Source organism: Apium graveolens, chromosome 8 (assembly GCF_009905375.1).
Source record: "Apium graveolens cultivar Ventura chromosome 8, ASM990537v1, whole genome shotgun sequence".
NCBI classification, from domain to species: Eukaryota; Viridiplantae; Streptophyta; class Magnoliopsida; order Apiales; family Apiaceae; genus Apium; species Apium graveolens.
In genome coordinates this window covers 175,170,555-175,189,939 of record NC_133654.1, presented here as the reverse complement: position 1 = coordinate 175,189,939, position 19,385 = coordinate 175,170,555, and the positions used below count along the sequence as shown (strand labels likewise).

General features: G+C 36.3%; 1 protein-coding gene across 1 annotated transcript; it reads left to right on the top strand.

Annotated features, from left to right (window-relative positions):
• Window positions 1–2,671: 2,671 nt before the first annotated feature.
• On the top strand, window positions 2,672–4,624 carry LOC141677082 (amino acid transporter AVT1H). The gene is made up of 3 exons (XM_074482818.1): window positions 2,672–3,015; window positions 3,127–3,734; window positions 3,868–4,624. The coding sequence occupies exons 1-3, from the start codon at window positions 2,757–2,759 to the stop codon at window positions 4,399–4,401; spliced, it is 1,401 nt and encodes a 466-aa protein (XP_074338919.1). The 5' UTR covers window positions 2,672–2,756; the 3' UTR covers window positions 4,402–4,624.
• The last annotated feature ends 14,761 nt before the right edge of the window (window positions 4,625–19,385 follow it).

Below are 19,385 nucleotides of genomic sequence, written 5' to 3'. Positions count from 1 at the left end.
TTCTTTTTTGCGGAATTGCAGATTTTATTTACAAAAGTATTTGATTTATTGTGTCATCTGATTCTCATGTTCTCTCTTTGTTGCTGATGATTCTGCTGGCACCAATTTGTTTCAGTTACCAATACAACTAAACTTGGAATCCAAACAATGGGAAATGGAAGATGTACAAAGTCAGGAAGAATAATAAGGGAAGTAGATTCCCCCAGCCAGTTGGAATATTATTCAATTCAAGCCATCACTATATTACGGTTTTATAATATACAAATGAATGATACAGTGAATATTTTGAGCAGAAAACTCAAGTAATTACGTGTCTATAACTCGATTATTTGCAATCAACAATAACTCCACTAACATTTTGATACCTAATATGCAATTGTGACTCGGTACCCTGATATTTGAAGAATATGTTCGATCTGGCACTCATCTTCCTTTTGCCTCCCCCTCTACATTTGACATAAAAATATGAATTATAAGCTACTTTCTCAGAGTATTTTTTATGATTTGATTCTACCTCTCAACCACAAAAAATTTCAACTTATCCACTATTCCTTTGTATCAAAATTAGATTGTTACTCAGTGTCATTTCATGAAAATTTTTAGCAGGGTATTCTTATAAACTAGGGCCATCAAATTTCTCTAATACCATATACAGCTAACAGTCGTTTGCTGCTCACATGCATAAGAGCCAAGTTCAATTTTGATAAAATTATTTCTGAAATCTGAAATTGTTACTTTTTTGTTTTTCTCTACATCCATCCTCTCTTTTTTTTCAGTTACGGTAACATTATGTATATATAATGGTAAAATTAAAAAATAATACTATATGTATTGAGAGAAAAAAGTTCTATATTATCCATTCAAAAAAGATTTAAAGATATAACTGAGCATTTTTAACAAGAGAACCCCTTATCTAAAAAAAATCTTAAGTGTCAACTAATACACATAATATATATAAATTTGAATATTCCAACCATTTGTTGACCTCCTTATATTGAGTATAAATTTAACATTATATCAAGCTCTATTGGAGCATATCATTTTACGTGTTAGAACAAATTTTATATTAATATTATTTTATATTATTTTAGAAATCATTTTAACTAACACATGATTATGTCCCAAGATCATAGCTGACTGTGGTCTATGGCTTAAAACCAGGGGCGGACCTACGCGGGGGCTGTAGTGGGCTTTGAAACTTTCAATAATTACTATGCATCTGTATGTTGAACTTAGCTTCAGCCCTTTTAGAAATATTGAATAGCCTTACTCTCCGGGTGCTATGACTCAATAATTTTTAATAAAAGTAATTAAATTAAGTAATTAAACTAAGTAATTTTGGAAAATAGAGTCTTGGGATAATGATGCTGTACTAATTCGATAATCTTTCCAATATAATTTAATAAAATATTTAAGCAAATATTTATTTATGTATTTTGCAACTTTTTTCTTGGGATACTCATGTTTGACAAATTTTATAAGCGACCTTATTGGCTTATAAGCCCGCAACAACTTATTGACGAGTGTTTGTCGACTCAATTTATAAGTTGAATTTACAACTTATAAGCTGATAAATTGAATGTCGGTAACGACATACTTTTTCTCAACTTATTTTTGATTTTTGATTTTTTTATCAGTTTTAGTTTTAAAATATATTTTTGTATATGTTAATCAAACTTAAAATATAAGAATTAAGATAACTATATTTAAAAATTATTTATTTTAGTTCATTTAAATAAAAAAATTATGACTTATAAGTTAAATTATCCAAACACTTGTATAACTTATAAGCATTTATCAACTTATCACTTATCAGTCACTTATTCGGTTTAAGTCATAAGTTATTTACTTTAAAATTTCTCAAACGTATTTAGCAAAAAATAAAAAAAAATTCTCAAACGTGCACTTAATATTAGAGACATTGTCTATATTGACTTTTTTTCAAATAAAATAGCTTTTTGGTTAAATTTGAGTTTTAACCAAATATAATATTAAATTCAATCGGTCTGTAAAAACAGCTTATTCAATCAGTTAGTCAAAAGCTAATTTAATTATCTAAGAATGAAAAATAATTTCTATACATTAATTTTTTTATTCCATTAATTTAAATTTAACTAATATTTTTTTTCTAAAGATACACTTGCGTTTATCATTAGTCTAACCTTTGTTCTACTTTACTAATATTTCATTGCAAAAATGCTTGTATTTTTTTTAATTGTTAGATAAGTTACCTGTAAAAAAAAAAATTAACCCAGGTGAGTTTTAAAGTCTGGGTCGGCCCCTGCTTAAAACATTAGTATTGTTTTGTACATCATGAAAAAAAGGAAAGATACTGGTTCACAATTTCATTTTTAGTTGGAGATTTATACAGCCAAACTACAAAAAATTAAGTGCCTTGTAGATTTATGAATTGTTAGTAGAGTTGGAAGTTACAAAATGACCACATAATTAAAGTATAATGTGAATCCACCTACGTAGTGTTGTTCCCTTAGATTCTCCAAAATTGTTGACACTAGGCTCATGTTATACTCCCCATAACAGAGAATAAGTTAATATTCAGATTCTGACCAATAGCATAAGCAAACATGCATTTCATGCACATTTACAAAGACACATTCCCACTATAAATATACAAAAACACCAATTCAGTATCAAGCATCTGGGAAAGCTTACAAGTTCCTAGTACTAGTAATATTCACTCTTCCATAACCCAAACTTTTGGGAACTTGAACATTATACTTTTGTTTCTCAACAATATGTTCAAATCGCTTGGAAACTCAACCTGCACCGACTCAGCTTGTTGTTGTTTACGTTGTCGATCCCAGGTTGGTGCTGAGGATCAAGTCGTGGATGCACAGTGGCGGATTGGCTGTGATGGGTGTCTGGAGGCTAATAAAACATGCACCTGCAATAATATTGTGGGTAGTGATGGTACTGCAAAGGACTTGAAAGATGTTCAGAAGGCTAATAGCTCTTTCCTTCATGCAGTTGTTAACATGATAGGAATGCTTATAGGTAATCCTTTTATGGTTTAGAGTAAATTTTGTTCAATTGCGCTCTGTGATTTTTAATTTTTTGTCTTGCACATAATTTGACATGAGGTACACATGCTACTCTTAAAAACAGGTCTGGGGCAACTATCAACCCCCTATGCTCTCGAAACTGGAGGTTGGGCATCTGCATTCCTGCTAGTGGGACTAGGAATAGTGTGTGCTTACAGTTCCCATCTACTTGGAAAATGCCTCAACTATTATCCAAAATCAAAAAATTACCCTGATATCGGATACCAAGCATTTGGAAGACAAGGAAAAATTATAGCAGCAACCTTCATCTACATGGAAATTTTTATGGCTCTCGTTTCCTACACAATCTCACTTCATGACAACTTGAACATAGTATTTTTAGGTACAAAGATCAATTTGGCATGGCCTAATTTATCAACTTCTCAGCTCTTGACAGTAATAGCAGTTTTAGTGGCGCTTCCTAGTCTTTGGCTGAGAGATCTTTCTTCCATATCCTTCCTCTCAACCGCAGGCATTCTCATGTCTCTTCTAATTTTCTTGAGCGTGGCTTGGACAGCCGTTTTTGGAGGGATTAAAGTTAATCACACAATACCAGTTTTACAGATTAGGAACATGCCTACTGTATCAGGCCTTTACATGTTCAGTTTTGCTGGACATATTGTTTTTCCTAATATTCAAGCAGGAATGAAAGATCCTACCAAGTTCACCAAGGTCGGGAACTCTTTCTTTCTTCCTTCTCTTCTTTGAACTAATTATATCCGATTTACATTTTTCATTATGTTCCTTTTCTTAATCAGTATTTACAAGAGCAACTAAATGGCATTCTACTCTTCTCCTTTTGCAGGTATCCATTGTTAGCTTTACACTAGTTACTGTGCTCTACACATCCCTAGCTTTCATGGGTGCCAAAATGTTCGGTCCACATGTAAATGCTCAAATCACTCTCAGTCTGCCAAGAAACTTGATTGTCACCCATATTGCTCTGTGGGCAACTGTCCTAACTCCCATGACTAAATACGCTCTAGAATTTGCACCATTCGCAATGCAACTCGAGCATTGCCTTCCGGACTCTATGAAATCAAGAACCAAGATGATAATCAGGGGTGGAGTAGGATCATTTTTGCTCCTACTAATATTAGCTCTTGCTCTTTCAGTCCCATATTTTGCGTATGTTCTTAGCCTTACTGGCTCACTTGTTAGTGTGGGAATCTGCATAATATTTCCTTGTGCATTCTACATGAAGATCTTCTGGGGTCAACTCTCGAAGCCTGCTTTGATTCTTAATTCACTACTTATCGCGATTGGCTTTCTTATGGGTGTATATGGAACCATTTCTTCGATGAATTATCTCATAGGTAGTATGCAGAGGGGACTATAAAACGTGACTGGCACGAAGAATCATAAGCACCTAATAATCAAGAAACCTCATGTTTGTACATTCAACTATATATACATATCACAATGATAGACACATATGAACACCAAACATCAATCTGCATAGCATGAATAATACAATGTTATAGAGGAATTCCGCGTTTGTACTTGAAACTATTATATAAACATATGTACTCTTCGCCTTGCATGAGGAATGAATTTAAACAAAGAGCTTTATCTGTTTAATATCCTTTCCTGTTGTGCCCATGATTGAGTTCAACTATCTCAAATTACCCACAAGTTCCTAAAATACCCAACTTTGTTCTCTTGTTGTTCCAGGTCATCACACTTTTATGACTTTTTTTTTCTTTTTAATACATCCACATGAGTCATATTGTGGATGCTATTCTTATATTTTATTTTTTTGATAAACATTTAAAAAATGATTAATTAATATACTAGTTAATTTTAATTAATTTTAATTAGTTTTTGTGTGAATAAAATTATTAAAAAATTTACTAAAATACAACTAAAATTAGATTAAACATTACACATTAAAATAAAATATATTACATTGACGTTAAAATATAAAATACATTGCGTGGACATAAAAAAACATCACAAGAAATATAAAATACAATATTAAACCATTTTAATTGAAGTGAATATTGAGAACTATTCGCCGTTTTGTGGACATCGAGAACTGCGTCTTGTATGGCCTTCTTGTTGATAAGTGGCATTTTATACCACTTAGAACGTCTTAAAATGGCTTAAATTGGTGTCTTGAAATCAAGTATTTTGTGTATTTGATGCGTTTTTCTAGTGTTTATGCATTTCAGGGTATTAGTTGCATTTCGGGGGAGGAATCATCAAGAATAAGCCTTGGCATGTGTTCACCATTGCGAGAGGAAAGGAATGGGCAGATTACGGCGAAGAAACGGAGCAAGCTTGGAATTTTTCCAGTAGGGTCCTGCGCGACCGCTAATGCTGAGCGGCCGCGCAAGGTCGGGGAAAAAGCTGAATTATTTTAGACTTCTACTTCTGTGTGGCTTCCAACTTCTATGTAATCTGAGTTTTATGGGACTATTATATAGGTAAATTTGAGACGTTTTCACAGAGAGTATTAAGGGGATTATGTTTTAGATTGTGTTTTACGCAAGAAGCGAAGGAGATAAGGAAGAAGACCGATTTAGCACACCGCAACGAAGAGGAAGCATATATTCTTGTGATTCTTGTTTTGTTGTAACGTTGGATGCTAGTTTTCTTGCTTTGACTTATTTACTCTTGTGACGTACTCTGTTTTAATATAATTAGTGTAGTTATTATTTTCTTGTGTTGTTTGTCATGATTTCATATGAACCCATGATGGCGATAAGTTCTATTATGGGCTAATCGTGATCATGGGGTTACAACGGATTTATTATGGAATTCTTTAGTTAATTGTTTAATACTTTAGTGTGTGATGATTGCATGATATCTATTATTGGTTGTGCGTATTCGTCTTATGTGCGTCGCGAACATATAAGATAGGGTGTTAATCTCTTGTGAAGCGACGGTGGATCTTGAGATTTAGAACTTGCCATGCTAGCATAGGTTCATGTACGTTGTGCATGATTAGTGGGTAACTCTAACAGTTTTATTTGCCCTATGTAATCAAAAGGGATAACTTGTGCTTAAATCGTCGTGTTGTCAATTTCTGTAGACATATAGGAACTCAACATAATTGATGACTATTCAACTTCTATCTTAATTGTGGATGTTTGGTAGAATGGTATTAGTACAACGAAAGTTGGCTTTTATCAGTTTTGTGTTATTCGATTAATATCATCACTGTCACATGCTAAAGGTAATAACAATGGCTATAGAAGGAAGTAATAATGAAGTTGTGATCTCATGAGTGTTTTATTATTGATAAATTGAAGTGTTAGTTAAGTGGTTAATTGAGTAGTTAATTATATATAGTTAATATTTAATCAACAATTTTAAGTGTTATTATCTTAACATTGAGAAGTAATCATACATTGGTGAGTGAGTTTAATTAGACAATAATTTAGTCTGAGTCTCTGAGGGAACGAACTAGAAAGTATTCTATATTACTTGCGAACGCGTATACTTGCGTGAATATTAGTGCGTGTTTTCGCCCTAACAAGTTTTTAGCGCCGCTGCCGGGGACTCGGCGTATTTGTTTAGTTTATGTACTTACCATCATTGGTCATTAGGACTCAGTGATTAGGACGTAGTAGTTACTTACTCTTTTCGGTTGTGTTTCAGGTACTTTAGCAAGCGTTTATGCAAACTCGTTCTCGTGCTCGCAAGAGGACTTTAGATACAGCTGAGGAGACAGACGAAGTTCTTGATATTCCGGAGAAGTTAGATTTTGAGGATTCGGATTCAGGAACTGAGCAGAAAGAACCAGTAAATATGGGAGATCGTATTGTTCAAGCTGATCCAGCTCTTATGGATTTTTCTCGGCCTAAAATTGATGACATTCAGTCAAGCATCCTTCATCCGGCTATTCAAGCTAACACCTTTGAAATCAAGCCGGGCACTAATCAGATGGTGCAGAATTCTGTTTCTTTTGGAGGAGCGGCAACTGAAGACCCCAACATGCACATAAGGGATTTTGTCGAGATCTGCAGCACTTTTAAGTATAATGGCGTGACTGATGAGGCTATCAAGTTGAGGCTTTTCCCATTCTCACTGAGGGATAAGGCTAAAGACTGGTTACATTCTGAACCAGCTGGGTCCATCACTACGTGGCAAGATCTTGCGCAAAAGTTTCTGGTGAAGTTTTATCCAATGGCAAAGACTGCTGCTATGAGGAGTGCTCTTACTCAGTTTGCGCAGCAACCTACAGAATCTATGTGCGAGGCTTGGGAACGCTACAAGGAAATGTTGAGAAAATATCCACATAATGGAATGCCGGATTGGATGGTGATCACTGGTTTTTATAATGGTTTGGGGGCCCAATCTCGGCCCATGCTCGATGCAGCAGCTGGAGGAGCCTTATGGGCTAAATGCTATACTGAGGCATATAATCTTATAGAGACGATGGCTGCAAATGAGCATCAAAACCCAACTCAGAGGATAACGTCAGGCAAGGTAGCAGGTATTCTGGAAGTTGATGCAGCCACCGCTATTGCAGCCCAGCTCCAAGCGCTATCAATGAAGGTTGATTCTCTGGCTACGTATGGAGTTAATCAAATAGCTATGGTTTGTGAGCTTTGTGCAGGTTCTCATGCTACGGATCAGTGTTCTCTTGTCAATGAATCTGTTCAGTATGTGAATAATTATCAGCGACAACAGCAGCCTGTGCCAGCGACCTATCATCCTAATAACAGAAATCATCCAAATTTCAGCTGGGGGAATAATCAGAATGCTATTCAGCCACCATATCAGCAAGGAGTGAGTAAACAGTTTAACCCACCTGGATTCCAGCAACCACAGCAGTATGCTACAAGGCAATCATATCCTCAACAGGGAAGTGCAGCTGCACCTACTAGTGCTGATTTTGAGGAACTTAAGCTGTTGTGCAAGAGTCAGGCGGTTTCTATCAAGACCTTGGAAAATCAAATCGGTCAATTAGCCAATGCAGTGCTCAATCGTCAACCTGGCACTCTTCCCAGTGACACGGAAGTACCAGGCAGGAAGGAAGCTAAAGAGCAAGTCAAGGCTATTACCTTAAGGTCTGGAAAAGTAGCTGAGGCTGAAAAGGCAAAAGAAGTAGAAGCTGAAATTAGAGAAGAAGAATCTAAGCAAAAGGAGAAAGCGGCGGAACCAAGGAAGACTACTGTTGAACACACTCTACCTGAGGCTAATACAGGGGAGAAACAGCTCTATCCTCCACCACCTTTTCCTAAGAGATTGCAGCAACAAAAGCTGGATAGACAGTTCGGGAAGTTTCTGGAGGTGTTCAAGAAACTTCACATCAATATACCTTTCGCTGAGGCTCTGGAACAAATGCCTAGTTATGCAAAGTTTATGAAGACTATTCTTTCAAGGAAGGTGAAACTGGATGACCTTGAAACCGTTGCTCTCACGGAAGAATGCAGCGCTGTTCTGCAACAAAAGTTACCACCAAAACTGAAAGATCCAGGAAGCTTCACCATTCCTTGCACCATTGGCAATCTAACTTTTGACAAGTGCCTTTGTGATTTGGGAGCAAGCATTAATCTGATGCCGTTGTCGATATTTAAAAAGCTGGATCTGCCTGATCCAAAACCCACATACATGTCGCTACAATTGGCGGACCGTTCCATTACTTACCCAAGGGGCATAGTTGAGGATGTGCTCGTCAAGGTAGATAAGCTCTTCTTTCCAGCAGATTTTGTTATTCTGGATTTTGAGGAAGATAAGAAGATTCCCATAATCTTGGGGAGGCCTTTCTTGGCTACTGGCCGTACCTTGATAGATGTGCAAAAAGGGGAACTTACTATGCGGGTCCAAGATCAGGATGTGACCTTCAACGTATTCAAGGCAATAAAATTCCCTACAGAAGATGAGGAGCGCTTAAAAGTGGATGTGATTGATTCCGCGGTTACTTCGGAACTCGAGCACATGCTAATGTCTGATGCATTGGAAAAGGCCTTATTGGGGGATTTTGACAGCGATGATGAAGATAGCAATGAGCAATTACAATATCTAAACGCTTCTCCATGGAAGCGAAAGCTGGACATACCATTTGAATCTCTTGGTACTTCTGACCTTAAGTATAACACCCTCCAAATCCGGGGTATAGATTTGGGGCATTATTAACAACAATTACCAACTATACCTGCACAAGCGGAATATTAATATAATAATTACCCCGAACTATCACTACTCAGGATCTTTTAAGGGTTAAGGTTGGAAACAAGAATCATGCACTACACTTTATTACAAACCCAACTAAATAAAACTTGTTTCAAGAACTCTCTTTATTACAAAACTTTATTCTATCTACAGTTTCACTACGCAATCTTTTATTCAAACTACACAAAACTCTTATTCAACCCAACATTACTACTTATCCTGCTACACCTGATCTGGAAATTCAAAGCTCTCTTCGGGAATAGGAAGGAACACTCTTGGTATAAGAGGGTCCCGCTGCTTGACTCGCTTCTTGACTACGCGGGTCCTGATGGGTTTCATTCTCTACCTTAACTGTAAAACAATAGGAGTGACAATAAAAGAAATGAGCCAAAATTGCTCAACAAGCCTGCAACAATATATATATATATTATAAAGAGAGAGAAATAAATGAACCAATAAGCTGCTGGTTTGAATAACCATCTGTATCTGTATATGATAATAATTTGCCAATGATGGCGAGTGCCAAATGAACAAGACTGGAAACAAGAACCAACATATGCACTATAATCTGCTGATCAGTCAGAATATAGTGCGGATCTATACCCAACTGCATAGACCCAACCAACATAAGGAGTACTCAGGCAACTATGGCCTATTAATTAATGCTCTGGGAAAAACCCAGCCTTTATAGTAACCATCCAGTCCAAGGCTGAGCATCCGGAACAATCGGTATGCTATTGATATATCCCAACACCAGGATATACCAGAATATATATATAGGGTAAAGGAATTGAAATATGAACAGGAAATTCAATAAATTGGGTAAATCAAGAATTGAAATGAAATGGAACAAGTGATATAAATGGGTAACAGTGTATATGAACAATAATTATCAAAGAGAATTGATACGATAGAAAGGAAATATAAATCACTATTCTGAATTTAGAATAGGGGAAAAACTTGCCTTGCGCGTACTTAACCTGGTTTAACTTACTGCCTTCTGACCCTAGCTTGCTCTGCCTTGCTAACACTGAACAAATCATAGAAAGATAGGTGTTTAGATAATTTACTACATACGTGTATCTTGAATTGATATCACGCAACCTTATCAGTCTACCCATGCGTTTCTATCTGACTCGCATATATATATATACATATATTTACACAACACATTTATACACATAATCACATATAACACGTAACACGTAAAGCACACAATTAATTTCTAGATTTATAATTATTTTTAGAATCAATTCTAGGCTTATACCTGCATTACTAGTCGTATCTGATTTTATTATAATTTTTCGGGATTTATTCGGCTCAATTATATCCCTACTAGGACCTTCGAACTATCAATTATCACCAACCACTCTTTTTCAGAAGAAATTATAACTTACAATTATTTTTATTGGATTCGTCTCATTTTTCTGAGTCTAGGGGTCTTCGTTTCACTCAAATCGGACTAACGGTTGAATTGTTATGAATTAAACACTGATAATTCAATTTATTATTCAATATAGATAATTATTATAACCTTTTAAATCCTAAAATAATTTTTAAATAATTAGTTAAGAAAAATCAAAGTCAAAAATAATTTTTTTATAATTTTTGGAGTTAAAATGAAGAAGTTACGATTTATTGAAAATTATGTGATTAATTATCGAAATAATTAATCAATTTTTAAATATTTAATAAATAAATAATTAATAAATAATTAATAATTACTTATTTAATAATTTAAAATAATAAATCCCTAATTATTAGGATTAATCACAATTTATTATAATATTTATAACTTATCGACGTTTATTCGATTAGATCGATTATTTACAAATAATCAATCAACTTAATTAATTGATACGCTATTTATCGAATAGCTACGAATTATTCGAATTATAGATCACTTAACGATTAATCACTCGTATATTCACGAGCCACTCGCAACTCCCGCATAATTATCGATCTATTAGATTATCATTGAAACTCGTACGATTCGCTAAACAGATAATTACCGATAACTATTTATACGATACGAATAATTATTACAATATTATTCGAATAACTAACGCTCGAATAATAATTCTCATTATCGAATCACTACTCGCATAAATACGAGTTACTCGTATTATTTAATCTTTAATTAATTACCTAATTACTAATTAATTACCTAATTATTAATTAATTAGATAACTAATAAATAATTAGATAAATAATTAAATAATTAAATTCGAATTTATAAATTTATAAAATAATTCAGAAATTAATAATATTATTTTTTTTCAGAATTTAAATCTAATTTTTAGCTAATTATTATAATTATTAAAACTAATTTCTAATTTTCATAAAATAAAATAAATAAATAAAAATCCAGAAACATGAAACTAATTTCAGAGTTTGGGTTTTTAGGATCAAACCCGGGTCGATTTCCGGGTTGGAACCGGGTCGAACCCGGGTCGCGAAGAACACGAACTCAGCTGCCCAGAATCCGGCAACGGTGGCCGGTTCCGGCGAGTTTTCCGGCGACACAATTACGCCTCCATCTGCATCCGTTTCGATCCCTTCTTGGCTGCAACGATTCCAAACATCTCCACGAACCTGCTCAACACTCCAGCAACAACAGTTCATCCTCCCTTCGATTTCTCCGGCCAAACCCAAGCAAAAACCGGCGACCTTCAACCCCAAACTCCGGCGATATCGTTTTTGATGAATACAACACCAAACAACGTGATTCTTATGTCAAAACGAAGCTACAGACTTCTATAATTACTTCCTAACATCAATCACGAGCAAAAACATCTGTAAATCTTAAAAAAACGAAATCAAAAATAGTAAAACTCAAAACTCGACATATCGATTTAAGGGTTGTAAAATCACAATAAAAATACCTGATTACTCCTAAGACTACAACAAAACTAACTACATCAATCAAACAATCAAACGATTACTAAATCAAAAACCCCTAATTTCAGTCATAAACCCTAATTTACAAATCGAAAATCATAGCTATAAAACACAAAATTGATGGTATGAATAGCAAGTAGAGATCGAAAGGATCGTTTTGGTTACTCACATGATCAAATCGGATAACAGAATCACCTTCAAATCAAGGATTTAATTCTGCAGTTGTTCTTCACCAACAAACCCTAATTCTTGATTTTCTGAATTTTTAATAATAATTAACTAATTAATTAATAATAAAACAGCTATTTATAGTACTGAAAATAATACCCCTAAATAAAATTAAGGGGCTAATTACACTCCTAATAAAAATATTTGGCCCCAATTTTTATAATTTTTGGGTATTAATAATGAATTTTTAAATATCCAATAAATACAAAATAAATACTAAAAATTCCCAAAAATTATGAAAAATACAAAAATACAAAGAAAAATGATATATAATAATTCCATGATCATATAAAAATAAAAATGTGATTTTTGTGGGGTTTTTGGTACCTGAAGGGGTCCGGAAAAGTCGTTTTTCGCGAAAAAGGTCAATTTGTAAAACGTCTAGGGGTTCAGAATAGCGATACGGTATAGGGCATTTTTAATAAAACAGAGCCAATGATTTTGTTTGAAATACGGGCTTTTAAAATACTGTTTGAGCTGTACGGGTTTTGATATAATATATATAACTGACGATAGAACGCTCAATAAATATCCAAAACACGTTTGGATCAAAACAACCAACACATAACACATAGCAGTTAGGGTTCAACGACTTAACACATTTAATCACATAATAATACACATAATTTATTATTATTATAACATAATACAAGCGTAATTCCTCGGTCGTTACATTCTCCCCCCCTTAACAAGATTCTGTCCTCAAAATCTAATTATACAAATAACTGAGGATACTTTTCTAACATTTCACTCTCAAGCTCCCAGGTTGATTCTTCAACCACTGGGTTTCTCCACAAAACTCTCACTAATGACACAGACTTATTTCTTAATACCCTCTCTTGCCTATCTAGAATTCTTATTGGCTGTTCTACATATGACAAATCTGCCTGAAGTTCTACTGGTTCATACTCTATTACATGTCTTGTATCCGGATTATACCTCTTAAGCATAGATACATGAAATACGTTGTGAATGTGCTGCATATGGGGTGGTAGAGCTAGCTCGTACGCAACCTTTCCAATTTTCTTCAAAATCTCAAACGGTCCAACGTATCGTGGCTTCAATTTCCCTTTATTGCCAAATCTGGTCAATCCTTTCCATGGCGATATTTTGAGCAATACGTGTTCTCCTTCCTGATAGTCCATATCCTTCCTGGCTTGGTTTGCATATCTGCTTTGTCTGTTTTGTGCTGCCTCGATTCGTTTTCGAATAAGATTAATCTTTTCTTTTGTCTGCTGAATTAATTCTGGACCCAAAATCTTGCGTTCTCCAACTTCATCCCAGTGCACGGGTGATCTGCATTTCCTTCCATATAATGCTTCATACGGTGGCATTCCAATACTGGCGTGATAGCTGTTATTATAAGAAAATTCCACTAGGGGTAAATGTTCATCCCAACTGCCTTCAAAATCGACCGCACAAACTCGTAGCATGTCTTCTATCGTTTGAATTGTCCTTTCACTTTGGCCGTCAGTTTGCGGATGATAAGCTGTACTCATGTTCAATTTCGTTCCTAGACATTCTTGGAATTGTCTCCAAAATCTTGAATTGAAACGAGGATCTCGATCCGATACAATTGATACTGGTACTCCATGACGCATCACAATTTCTTTGAGATATATGTGCACTAATTTGTCGAGCGAAAATCTTTCATTAATTGGTAGAAAATGTGCCGACTTCGTAAGTCTGTCAATGATTACCCATATCGCATCATGATTTGCCCTAGTCTTCGGTAGTCCTACCACGAAATCCATCGCTAGATGTTCCCATTTCCATTCTGGAATGTCTAATGGTTGCAATAACCCACTCGGACGTTGGTGTTCTGCTTTAACTCGCTGGCATGTGTAACATTTACTCACCCATTCTGCTATCTCCTTCTTCATATTCGGCCACCAAAAGTTTTCCTTCAAATCGCGATACATTTTCGTGCTTCCTGGATGAATGGAATACTTCGAATTGTGCGCATCTTGCATAATTTCTTCTTTTAATTCTGTCACGTTAGGGATCCAGATTCTTGACGCAAAACGTAAAATTCCTTCATTATCTTTCTGAGTTGTAATCTCTTCTCCTGTTAAGTTGTCGTCTTGACTCATCACTTCTTCTTGACAACGGCGAATCTTTTCCAACAATTCTGGTTGGAAAGTCATAGCGTAGATAGTTTCTGCAGATTCATCGGAAATACGAATTTCGATTTCCAATTTATCGAATTCCCTGGCCAATTCTTCGCATGAAGTCAACCGATTTAATCTTTCTTTTCTGCTTAGCGCATCCGCTACAACATTTGCTTTTCCTGGATGATAACTAATTGTAACATCGTAATCTTTAATCAATTCCAGCCATCGACGTTGTCGCATGTTTAGTTCCTTTTGCGTGAAGATATACTTCAGACTTTTATGATCCGTGTAGATTTCACATTTTTCACCGTACAGATAATGTCTCCAAAGCTTCAATGCAAAAACAATTGCTGCTAATTCCAGATCATGCGTAGGATATTTCTGTTCATGAGGTTTAAGTTGTCTCGACGCATATGCAATGACGTTACCATGTTGCATCAATACACATCCTAAACCACGATATGAAGCGTCACTGTAGATAACAAAATTTCCTTGCTCGTCTGGCAATACTAATACTGGTGCCGTCACCAACCGATTCTTCAACTCTTGAAAACTTTCTTCACACTTACTATTCCATTCGAACTTTTCACTTTGTCGAGTTAACTTGGTCAGCGGTGTAGCTATTTTTGCAAAATCTTTGACAAATCTTCGATAATATCCTGCCAAACCTAAGAAACTTCGAACCTCTGTCGGCGTCTTTGGTCTTTCCCAATTCAGCACAGCTTCAATCTTTGCTGGATCAACTTGAATGCCTTCTCTGCTGATGATGTGCCCTAAAAACTGCACTTCTTTCAACCAAAATTCGCACTTGGAAAATTTTGCATAAAGCTGCTCCTTCCGTAATATTTCCAATGTCGTTCTTAATTGCGCTGCATGCTCTTCTTCCGTCTTTGAATAGATCAAGATGTCATCAATAAATATAATGATAAACTTATCCAAATACTTCTTGAATATTCGATTCATCAAATCCATAAACGCTGCAGGTGCATTCGTCAATCCAAAAGCCATCACAAGAAATTCATAGTGTCCGTACCTTGTTCTAAACGCTGTTTTTGGAATATCTTCGGCCTTGATCTTTAACTGATGATAGCCTGATCGTAGATTGATTTTCGAAAACCATGCTGCTTCTTTTAGTTGATCAAATAAATCATCAATGCGAGGTAAAGGATATTTATTCTTGATAGTTAACTTGTTCAGCTCACGATAATCGATACACAGTCGCATACTACCATCCTTCTTTTTCACGAACAATACTGGCGCACCCCATGGGGATACACTTGGCCTTATAATTCCTTTGTCAAGAAGTTCTTGCAACTGCTTTGCTAATTCCCTCATTTCAACAGGTGCCATTCTATATGGAGCTTTCGAAATTGGTTCAGTCCCTGGCGTCAAGTCAATAGTAAACTCAATTTCTCGATCTGGTGGAAGTCCTGGTAATTCGTCTGGAAAAACATCAAGAAATTCACACACTACAGGAATATCTTCAATCTTCAAATCTCCCTTATCAACATCCCGTACATAGGCTAAATAAGCTTGACATCCTTGACGTAGCAATCTTCTCGTCTGCATTATTGATAGGAATTTCTGCTGTTGCTTCTCACCTTTAAATATTACCGTTTCATTTTCTTCAGTTTGCAATTTCACTCTCTTATTCGCACAGTCAATTTGAGCATTATTATTAGACAGCCAATCCATTCCTAAAATAATATCAAACTCCCCTAACCTAAAAGGTATCAAATCAACTGAAAAATGACATCTCCCTATCTCAATATCACAGCTCGGACATACTCGATCTACTGCAACCTGATCATTATTTGCTAATTTTATGACTAACACTTCATCCAACCACTGAATCTCACAATCTATCTTAGAGATAAAAGCTTCAGAAATAAAAGATCTAGTAGCTCCTGAATCAATCAATACTAAAGCATTTACGGAATTTACAGGAAGTGTACCTGCAACCACATTCGGACTCTGTACCGCTTCCTTCATTGACATGTTGAAAGTCCTTGCTCTGGGCTGATTCTGCTGTGGTAGTGGAGGTGGAGGTAATGCTAAAACTCTTGGAATACTGGCAGCCATTGCAATTCCTCTGCAGTCTTTGGCGATATGTCCTTTTCTCCCACATTGAAAACAAGTAACTTCTGCCTTTCCCATTGGACATTCTCCAGAATAGTGTCCCCTTTGCTTGCACTTGAAACACGTAACATTTAGCTTGTTGCAAACTCCTGTATGCTTTCTACCACACGTTCTGCAATCAGGTATAGGCGGTCGAATAAGCCTTTGCTGAGTTGGGGCAGGTAGTCGATTTCCCATCCTCTGATTGTTCTGCTCTGGCCTTTTGAAATTTACTTTTCCCCGAGCTTGAAATCCCGGTCTTTTGTTGAAACGATTCTGAAAATTCCCTGGTCCTTTCTCTTTCTGAGCTGCTTCGCTTTCTCCTTCAATAATCATAGCTTTCTGAACAACAGCCGTATAAGTTGTCAATTCAAACACAGCTACCCTGCTACGAATCCATGATTTTAGTCCTTGCTGAAATCTCTTGGCCCGCTTCTCGTCCGTATCCACCTGCTCTGGAACAAACCTTGCCAATTCAGTAAACTTGGTTTCATAATCCGCAACCGATAAGTTGTCTTGTTTCAGCTCCAGGAACTTGATCTCCATCTGGTTCTTCATAAAACGAGGAAAATATTTCTCCAAGAAAAGATCAGTGAATCTGTTCCAGTTCACCACACCTTCTTCCAAAGCTTTCTTTGATTCCCACCAGTAATTAGCTTCGCCTTTTAGGAAATAGCTAGCGAAATCTGTCTTCTGCTCTTCCTCGACCTTTGCCAACGAAAAAGCCTTTTCCATCTCTTTCAGCCAAGCTCTCGCTTTTGTAGGATCTGTGGAACCCATAAATTCCGGTGGCTTCACCGACTGAAATTGCTTGAAAGTAGTCATAGGTGCTGCTGGTGGTATTTGATGTCCTGGATGAGCGGCTTGCTGTAACATCTGTTGCTGGAACTGCTGTTGCTGCTGCTGTATTTGCTGTTGCATCATCAACATCTGCTGTTGCATGAGATTAAACATCTGATCCATCTGTTTATTATTGTTTTGGCCCTCGGTGTTTCCATTCGATGAGTCGGGCTGCGCTTTTCTCTTAGGTGCCATTTTTCTGGTAATTAAATAATGGATCCTATTTAATAACAGTATATTAAACATATATTAAAACAGTCGATTCGAGAAAATAAAATAACTTATTAAATAACTGAATAGATAAAACAGTATGATAGTTTTAAATTAATTTTTTTTTTTTTTTACAACAACATGATCGTGAATAAAACTACATTTGTAAATATGCAATGGTACTGAAATAAATGTAAATGCTTAAATGACTGGAAATAAAATAAAGAAAATATGCAAAAGATTATCTCATATATATATATATAGGTAGAACACCAGCTACAGGTGTCAGTGCTTGATACAAAACCCTATAATATAACAGTCGTACTGCTACTACTATCAGTCAGAGTCAGTAGCTACACTCATACAAACTAATATACAATACTATGCTGCCTCTATCTACAAAATATACATAATACAACACTCATCGATCTGCTGGTCTCAAAATCCTGGTGGTACGTGGCTCAACTCCTCCCGCACTGCCTCTAGCACTGCCTCGGTAAGTCCCAATGCTCTGCGATATGCTGTCTCCGCACTAAGATCCTGCTGTCTCAACTCAGTAAGCTGCTGCGAACTAACCCGGTGAATATGATGTAGTCTCTCTCTCAGTATATAATCCGGTCGTAATGCTCTGACAGGACCATCCATCTGTGTCTCATACAATCCAAGGATCTCTCTACACTGGTTCTGCCATCTAATCCTCTCCTCCCTCTCTGCCTGAAAGCGCTGGTAAGTCACGGTATGATGCTCCTGAAGATCAGTGCTGGAACCTCGAGAAGGTAATGGTCCATCTACCACGATCTCATCCATAAACTCTGGCTGAGGAAACTGATACACTCCCGGAACAGGTGCATAAATGGCTAATGGGGCAGGAAATAAGACAGGCTGCTCCATAGGCGCATACACAGGCGGCTCTGCCTCTGGCTCCATCGGTGGCATCTCTGGAATCTCAACTGGTGGCATAGGAATCTGAGGCTCTAAATCCTCCCACTGCGGAAGATCAACCATATCAGGAATATCAAACATCGGAAACTCTAATGGTGGAATATCTGGTATCTCTGGCTCAACATATGGAAAATAATCTGCAAAACCTGGTACCTCCGGGGGAAGTGGTATCTCTGGTGCTGGCTCAGGTGGCAATGGAGGTAAGATCTGCTCTGACACTGGGGCTACTACCTGTGCATCCACTGGATCTGTCTCGGTCCTCTCCGTAGATGATGATAAAGAAGCCATCTAATATACATAAAAATAATAACACAAAACAATCAAATCACAATCCTATAACTCATAACTTCTAATCACATAGACAAACAGTCCTAACACTCTCACTCTCATTCTATCTTATTTTCCTATCTTATCTTAACCCTAACATTCTTGTTTTCCAAGGTCAATCCTAAGCTCGGATACCAACTATAACACCCTCCAAATCCGGGGTATAGATTTGGGGCATTATTAACAACAATTACCAACTATACCTGCACAAGCGGAATATTAATATAATAATTACCCCGAACTATCACTACTCAGGATCTTTTAAGGGTTAAGGTTGGAAACAAGAATCATGCACTACACTTTATTACAAACCCAACTAAATAAAACTTGTTTCAAGAACTCTCTTTATTACAAAACTTTATTCTATCTACAGTTTCACTACGCAATCTTTTATTCAAACTACACAAAACTCTTATTCAACCCAACATTACTACTTATCCTGCTACACCTGATCTGGAAATTCAAAGCTCTCTTCGGGAATAGGAAGGAACACTCTTGGTATAAGAGGGTCCCGCTG